The 8,693-nt window shown below is 34.1% G+C and overlaps 1 protein-coding gene and 1 long non-coding RNA gene across 3 annotated transcripts; one reads left to right on the top strand and one right to left on the bottom strand.

Annotated features, from left to right (window-relative positions):
• Positions 1-317: 317 nt before the first annotated feature.
• On the top strand, positions 318-3,512 carry LOC101882990 (uncharacterized). The gene is made up of 4 exons (XR_011008799.2): positions 318-1,220; positions 1,360-1,734; positions 1,851-1,933; positions 2,651-3,512. It is a non-coding gene; the product is annotated as an uncharacterized lncRNA (long non-coding RNA).
• A 58-nt stretch (positions 3,513-3,570) lies between these two features.
• On the bottom strand, positions 3,571-8,514 carry LOC103909877 (uncharacterized). Of its 2 annotated transcripts, XR_012400510.1 has the most exons (4): positions 8,083-8,215; positions 7,638-7,713; positions 3,894-6,405; positions 3,571-3,814 (listed from the first exon to the last, which is right to left on the bottom strand). XR_012400510.1 is itself a non-coding variant. In XM_009298147.4 (3 exons), exons 2-3 carry the CDS (start codon positions 7,710-7,712, stop codon positions 4,516-4,518), a joined length of 1,965 nt encoding a protein of 654 aa, XP_009296422.1. In that variant the 5' UTR covers position 7,713; positions 8,083-8,514; the 3' UTR covers positions 3,571-4,515. The 2 variants fall into 2 exon arrangements, 1 of the variants encoding a protein (XP_009296422.1); XM_009298147.4 differs by having other exon boundaries at positions 3,571-6,405; positions 8,083-8,514.
• Between the last annotated feature and the right edge of the window lie 179 nt (positions 8,515-8,693).

Raw genomic sequence — 8,693 nt, 5'->3', positions numbered from 1 at the left:
TCAGAATTCCGAGTTATAAAGTCAGAATTCTGAGTTATTAAGTCGCAATTCCGAGTTATAAAGTCAAAATTCTGAGTTATAAAGTCGCAATTCCGAGTTATTAAGTCAGAATTCGGAGTTACAAAGTCGTAATTCCGAGTTATAAAGTCAGAATTCCGAGTTATAAAGTCGTAATTCTGAGTTATTAAGTCGCAATTCTGAGTAATTAAGTCGCAATTCCGAGTTATTAAGTCAGAATTCTGAGTTATAAAATCGTAATTCTGAGTTATTAAGTCGCAATTCTGAGTTATTATGTCAGAATTCTGAGTTTATATCTCGCAATTCAGAGAAAAAAGGCTTATCTGAGTCTTATCTGTATGGCATGGAAGTAGGTTACATCGCTGGACCTTCTTATGAAGGCTATAGCCTAAATGGAAAAGATTATAGAGGATTATTTTTGGTGCGGTTTTACTAATAGAGAAATCTTAATTTTATTGGAGGAATCACACAACATAAAGTTTAGTTTGCGGACTCTTGAGAGAACGTTATGTATGAATCAGTTGTGGCGGAGACGCAATAAAACAGACGAGGCCGACGTGGCACGTTTTATACACCAACAGCTACAGACATCGGGACGACAACATGGATATCGTTGGATGCACCAGAAATGTTGGCTTTCTGGCATTATTACAGACAGAGAAACTGTCCGTCAGTTGATGCGGCTGTTAGATGGACAGGGAGTTGACCTGCGCGCTCGCGGTCGTCTGCGGCGACGCATGTATAACAGCCGCGGACCAAACTATGTTTGGCATATTGACGGGTACGACAAGTTGAAACCTTACGGAATATGCATAAACGGATGCATTGATGGGTTTTCCAGAAAAATGATCTGGCTTGAAGCATACAAAACGAACAATGACCCACGAGTAATTGCGGGTTATTTCATACAAGCTGTTGCTGAGAATAACGGATTTCCACATAGAATTCGCATTGACCATGGAACTGAAAATACGCATTTAGCAGATATGCAGACATTCTTCAGAGGCACTGCTAGTGCCGAATCTGTCACGCTTGGTCCAAGCACGGGGAACCAGAGAATTGAACGATGGTGGTCCACTTTGAGAAGTCAGTGCATACAATTTTGGATGGATCATTTTGAACAGCTAAAAGAAGATGGGCACTTTGTTGATAGTTTCATTGATAAATCTCTCATCCAGTTTTGTTTCCAGCATTCTATACAGGTAACATTTGGTTTACTATAGTTTATTTAATCATAAAAACAATATTGCCGTTAAAGATTAACTTAATATTTACATAGCCTACAATATGCAGTTTACAGTGTGTTTATTAATTTAATTTTGTTGCTTTTATTTTATAAAGGAAGAGCTTGATGAAATAGTCAGTGCCTGGAATTGCCACAGGATACGGCCAACTCACAATCCACGTGCTCCCAGTGGTCGACCTTCAATAATGTTTGCTGTTCCCAGCTTATATGGAGTGCAGAATTTCTTGCATCCAATTGAACAAACAAAGCTGAGTATTTGCAAAGAGGAGTGTTTAGTTAAAGACTACCCTTGTGATGAGGATGTCTTTCAACTGTGCGTAGAACTGATGGATGAACATAACCTTGCATTGTCAGATGATGTTTATGAAATTACAGACCTTTACCTTAAGCTTCGTGAACTAATCCTTGAAGGACTGGACTTGGATGACTAGATGCACCATTGAGATCTTATCTACAACTTTCACTAGAAGGTAAAGGTATTGTACACACACACACATACACACACACACATACACACACACACACACACACAATATTATCTGTGAGCATTATTTGAAACACTTCTATTGTGCTTTTTTCATGCAAGTCTCAAAAGAACTCTCTGAGGTTAAAATCTCTGCAATTCCCACTTTACTTTCACTGTGCTGTGTCTGTCTATCAAGATAACAGGTGAGCAGGATTTATATTTCACTTTATTATTATTTGGCTTTAAACATGAATATGTTAATGAATTTTGTTACCATTATGCCCCAGACTCAAAAAGTCATTACATCTTTAATTATGAAACTGATAACAAGCCAGTTGTCTAAATGCCATAGTGTATAATTTAAGGGCATAATATTTAAATTGGGATTGCCACTGACATGTCATATTTTTATATGAAAAAAATTCTATAAACAAAACATTAACACAATGCCATTATTGATACAACTGGAATTGTATTTTTTTCTGCATCACAGTTGTGTTACAACTTAGCTGCATTTAACAGACATGTCAAATAACATTGCTTTTTTATGTACTGGGGCACATAAACAGCATGCAAAATGCTCACAGCAAACAAAGAATAATTTTAAAACATGAATTCTTCGTTACTAATGAATGAATGACACATCTGATGTATCTTCTGTGCCACTGTGGCAATCGAAGGATGTATTTTATTGATGCTGATTGTATTTGATTAGTAACAGCCCTATCTTCTAGGGTTATGGGATTAATGTACCTTTACTCTACATACTATAATGGAACAACTGTTTACATTCCATCATTTTCATACACGCTTCAGGATCCCTTGTCTGTCAGACACAGTGCTCAAAGTACAGTAAATAACCTCTAATATAATTCTTTATGATGACACACAATCACAGTGATGTTGCTTTGTGTTTTCAGAAGGAATGAATAATTTGTTCCAGACCATCCCATCCTCATGTGCAAAAGAAGGCCAGCAAACTTAGGTAGATGAGATAATAAAAGTGCATCAAGATGCACTTCACACACAAAAAAAAACTTTTTTATGACTACTTTTTAAATGACATCTTTCCCAACTACAGTAATGCACATTTTTGCATGATTTCAAACACTTTTGTGGTGCTCTTTTAATACTTTTAGACCTAACCTGAATGCAATAGAAACAGAGGAAGTGAGTTTTAGAAGTATTTTGTTACTCAAAAGTAAAATAATTTTGTTTAAACTGTAAAGCAATAGTACTGAAATTTTTCAAAATGTATAGAATTTTCATTTGTTTCACCTTAGGAATATAAAGGGGATGTATATTTAAAACATAAACTAAAGGGTTTAAATGGTAAACTGTCTGTATTTTGTGTTATACCTGAAATAAAGAACTGAATTTGTAATAGTATTTTTATTATTAAATATTCAACTTTGTAGTAGTACATTTTTGTTTCAAACAAATGCTCGAACAGTATTCCCAATGTTTTTCCTATACATGCTTAACGAACCTGTAATCATTTTAACATGGTACACTGGCTGTCAGGTTTTGTGCACCACTACAGAGCTTTAAGTGAAATTGATTTTAAAAGTTCAAAGTTTTTTTTTAATTAAAGCAGACTTTGATGAGCAATTTATTTATTGGCCAATAAAAAATGCAATGCTGAAATGCAAAAATTTATATGGGCTGAATATAAACAAAAAAGTAAATTTAGTTATGTTCTACTTAATTTGTTTGTTTAAATTCAGCCTAAACAATTTGTTTGCAACCACTTTTTGTAAATCCAATAAATAATTTTTTTTTTCAGTGTAGTAGCCTACTCACTCCATCTTGAATTCTCAAAAAAACATGGCACAATATATGGAGGTTGTGTTGTTTAATGTATGAGTACTTAACATTACAATGTGGTACAAGAAAAAATAAAACAAACCACATTAAAACTATTTCAATAAAACAATGTTATAAAATTGTTATGTATTGTTGCAATAATGCAACACCCAACTGTATAGAAACACAAACTTAAAAGGATAGTTCACCCAAAAATGAACTTGTCAATTTCCTCACTCCTTGCTTGTTTCTTTCTTCTGTTGAAGAAAGCTGAAAACCTGTAACCACTGACTTTCATAGTATTTGTATTTTCTTTTATGGAAGTCAATGGATACAGGTTTGCAGCTTTCTTCAAACTATCTTCTTTTGTGTTCAACCAAAGAAATAAATCCATAGAGGCTTGTAAACACTTGAGGGGTGAGTAAAAAGTGAGAACATTTTCATTTTTTTAGTGAACTATCTCTTTAGGAACACATAATCATTCAGACATTTATGTCAGGGTAGATGCAACTTGTACAATTAAATGTAAACAGTTGTTTGTAACTATGAAGAAAACTTTCACTATTTAGGGGCAACATTCAATGAACAATTAAAGTGATTGTTTTACTTTATGAACTTGTCAAATAATGGTAGAGCGTGTACATGTATGAAAAAGGAACCATTAAAACATTTGGACAGTTCCAAGCCTATTTGACTGAACAGTTGAAATTAACAATTTAATGATTTAACTCAAACATTTGGTTGCACCTATTTTTTTTTAATCAAATCTCAATCATCAAAAAAAAAAAAAAAACTCAATCATCAAAAATAATAAAGGTTGGTCTGCATTCAATGTAACCAGCAATATGTAAGTGCAAAATTAAAGGGAATGATTTACTTTCTGTATACAGTGTGAATTAACTGTATGAAGTGTAATAAGAATGACAGAAAACAATAGCTTGCATAGGAGCTGGCCACAACTCAGTTCCGACTAAATCCACTAAACTATGTCCATGACCCAGATGTTGCTTTCAAGGACTTTGTTCATTTCAGATCTGAAATCAGGGTAGTTGTCATAGTGCACTGAAAGCCTCAGAAAACAGCCACATGTGTGCGCCACTGGTCTTCTCTCAAACCCTTTAAGGTCTGTGAAATCAACTGTTATAGCTTTGCCTATAAACAAATCTGATCCAGTACAGAATCGAAGAAACAGAGACTGCCGTTTTGCATCACACTCCCTCAAGTAAGTTGTCAAGTGCTTTGAAATGTCCTTTTGCTGTACATTCATTGTTTCAGGAAATTTGAGAGATTGCACAATTTTCCTCACTGTTGGTTGTAATGCACAGTACACATCTTCAATTTCCTCAAGGTCCTTCCTCAGAGGTCCAAGTATGCATGCCCACTGTTCAAGAACATAAGCAGGCTCTTGAATGAGAGTTTTGTGAGCCAGTTCTTCCAAAATTTGCTTGAAGTTTTCATTTGTTGGAATTCTTCGACAACTGTAGTTGTCTAAGGTCTCAAGCAATTCCTCCTGGTCTGCACTACAGAAGTCTTTTCTGCAGCTTTCTAACAAAGCACACTCGTTTTCTGAGACATACTTCAAAAAGTTCTCAATCAGATCACTTTTCACAGATCCCTGTATTGCTTGCTGGAGGATGACAGGTGCAAGTTTTATTGGGAGATATTTCTCTTTCTTCCAGCCGAACAAAATTATTCGGGCCACACTTTCCCACTTTTCTTTGCCAAAGTCATGTCGAAGAAAGGGAACTTTAAAATTGTTCCCCAATGTGCACTGATCATAAAATTCCTGCCAGAACTCTGATAGGCAATCCCTAAACACTCCACCAACATCATGACCCATCTCAAACTGTCCATTTGGGAGCAGCAGCTTCACTTCTACTTCACTCTGTGTATGAATAAGGGTTTCATCACAGAAATGGGCAATGAGCTCTGAAAATATTTGTCCACGATGAACAACAAGGATTTTTTTCTGTGGAGCAATGGGTTCTGGGCTCAGCGGCAAAGTGTCATCTAAGTTTTGTTCATCTATTCCAATGATGTCACCAGTGAGTACTGTTACTACATTGCTTGAATCTAAGTAATCTGGCAAGGTCACTAAAGAACTTTGAAAAGATACATTCAGGTCATCATCTGCAATATGATCCTCTGTGGAATGAAAGGGAGATGCAGTGTCATTAACCGGACTATCTACATAAATTACATCCATCTCTGAAGGAAAGAAGTCATTCATCCCACTGGAAGTAGAGGGAAGGCTTTGATCCTGGTTATTACTGTGAAAGTTCTCCATTTGATCTGACATTTCCTCTTCACTTTCTGTTTCCACTTCCCTCTCCACCTTTTTTGTTGTCAAGTAGAACCTCATCATTGTGAGTTTGGATGCATTATACATTTCCCCCACTGTAGATTCTGCATCTAGTGACACTTCCTGATAATTTGTTAGATCCAATTTAAACTCAGAAATACTCCCATGAGAATTTTTTCCATTTGGAAAAAACAGACGAATTGCCTCCTCAATCAGCTCTTCCCTTTTCCATTCTTTTGGAACACTCAACTTCCTTGTTCCCCCTCCTTTTTTTGCTCTCATTTGAACAAAGCCCTGACCATCATGGTGCATCCACCCCATTTCAATTTTTCTTACAGTACGCTGAGAATGTTTTTTTGTAGTATTTTGGGTTTCTGTTTGTGAATTGTCAGGTTTTTGTCTTTTGGTCAGTTTTGATTTGAGGCGCTCAAACAGCTTTGACTTCCTGCAAGTTGGTTCTCTTTCTTGCCTCCTACAAAATCCCATCACGGCCAGTCTGTCTCCATATGAAGGAAAATAGCTTCTCATCTGATCATCAGTCATTAACAGTAGGACACTGACATCAATCTGCAAAATAAATAAATACTTACATAAATAAATACAGACACACACACACTCACGCGTATATATATATATATATATATATATATATATATATATATATATATATATAGATATATATATATAGATATATATATATATATATATATATATATATATATAGATATATATATATATATATATATATATATATAGATATATATATATATATATATATAGATATATATATCTTTACATATATGTATGTACTGTATGTATGTATGTATGTTTTTAGATATATATATATATATATATATATATATATATATATATATATATATATATATATATATATATATATATATATATGTGTGTGTGTGTGTGTGTGCGTGCGTGCGTGTGTTTATGTGTAATCCACCTATGCAGTTTCAGAGTTGTGCATAAAGTAAATCAAACTAAATTTAGAGTACCAAAACTAAATAATAACAAATCTGAGTTGGCTGAATAAAGTAAATTTAATACTAAAGTATTTAAGTAAATTACCCTTAAAGATTGTTGGTGTATGGGTTCACTATTTATATTTAAATGGCACTCTGACTTCTTGTACTTTGTACTTCCTTATAATACAGTAAACTTGCTATATTTAATGTTTTCATAAGAAATCCAAAAGAAAGACATTGAAACATCTAAGGAGTCGATACAGTAACTGAGCTAAATGAGTTAACCTCTGCTACCATCTACTGGTTATAAATGACAAGTTCATGTTATTTTATTTATTTTTATTTTCATATTTCATTTCATATTTCTGCCATTACATACATTTTGGTACTTTGTTTTTCAATAAATGTATTAAATTTCTGTAATATTCCCCAATGGTGTAGTACTGTTTTCTTTGAGTATGCCTTTAAGTAACTATGAATGGTTTAAAAAAGAATGTAAAATATGGTCATTCAAAATATGGCATTAATATATGTTTTTTAAGTACCAATAAGCAGTCTGCTAGTATTACGCATGTCAACAAGCAACTGGTTAATATTAAGATTCAGTCACTAAACTGAAGTATAATTGAAAGTGTTTAGGTAAACACTGGAGCTTTGCCAAAGTGTTCAGCTTAGGTTAAGTTATTTATTGTAAAATAAACAGTATATAACTACTTTAAGAAATAAAACTGCAAGTGACTAAAATTAAACATGCATTAAAATGTCCACTTCTTCCAAATTATGACTTTAAAAGTGTGTGGTAAATTGTTTAGGTATTACCTTGTCTTCCTCCAGTCGTTTGATAGTTGTTTCAGGGATGTTTCTCTCCCTTAGTAAAATTATTAATTCGTCCATCCTACAATGATAGTTTTAAAAGGAAAACATAGTGAGGCTAGAGGCCAATATAAAGCCTAGACCGAGTATATAAGCCAGAAAACAAAATCCATGTACTTTTGTGGTTAGTATACTGTACATAACAAAGCAAGCTTTGAATCCAAACCTAATTTTACTCCCTTTTGGTGCAATGTAAACTAGCCTACTGAATTGTCCATAAAAGCAACACGACTACTATTCGAGGAAACCGCATGAGCCTGTAGGCTATGATACCACACACGCAAAACTTTCGGATTTTACACTCGCCAAAGGCTTCTATTATAACACGGCATTTACTGTAACACTTCATATCGTAAATAATTATCATGCCAAATAGTAAATATGACCATACCTTGGCGTCGCAGAAACGTTCAGCTGCTGGCGACAGGAACTCTCGTAACGTAATATGAAATGTCGTGAGAAATTGTCGAAATTCAAAAGATTTTTTTATAACTCAGAATTGCGACTTAATAACTCATAATTGGGACTTCATAACTCAGAATTCTGACTTTATAACTCAGAATTCTGACTTTATAACTCGGAATTGCTACTTTATAACTCAGAATTCTGACTTTATAACTCGGAATTGCGACTTTATAACTCAGAATTCTGACTTTATAACTCGGAATTGCGACTTTATAACTCAGAATTCTGACTTTATAACTCGGAATTGCGACTTTATAACTCAGAATTCTGACTTTATAACGCGGAATTGCGACTTTATAACTCAGAATTCTGACTTTATAACGCGGAATTGCGACTTTATAACTCAGAATTCTGACTTAATAACTCGGAATTCTGACTAAATAACTCGGAATTGCGACTTTGTAACTCAGAATTCTGACTAAATAACTCGGAATTGCGACTTTGTAACTCAGAATTCTGACTTAATAACTCGGAATTCTGACTTAATAACTCGGAATTGTGACTTAATAACTCAGAATTCTGACTTTATAATTTTTT

Source organism: Danio rerio, chromosome 25 (genome assembly GCF_049306965.1).
Source record: "Danio rerio strain Tuebingen ecotype United States chromosome 25, GRCz12tu, whole genome shotgun sequence".
Classification (NCBI taxonomy): Eukaryota; Metazoa; Chordata; class Actinopteri; order Cypriniformes; family Danionidae; genus Danio; species Danio rerio.
Note: the sequence above shows the minus strand (reverse complement) of the source record. Positions and strands in the feature narration are given on the sequence as shown.

What these genes read in the sequence shown, in the direction of transcription:
- LOC103909877 (XM_009298147.4), bottom strand. Translation starts at nt 7,712, where the DNA reads ATGGACGAATTAATAATTTTACTAAGGGAGAGAAACATCCCTGAAACA. An exon ending in AACGACTGGAGGAAGACAAG is followed by an intron (nt 6,406 to 7,637) that starts GTAATACCTAAA and finishes TTTATTTTGCAG; the next exon opens with ATTGATGTCAGTGTCCTACT.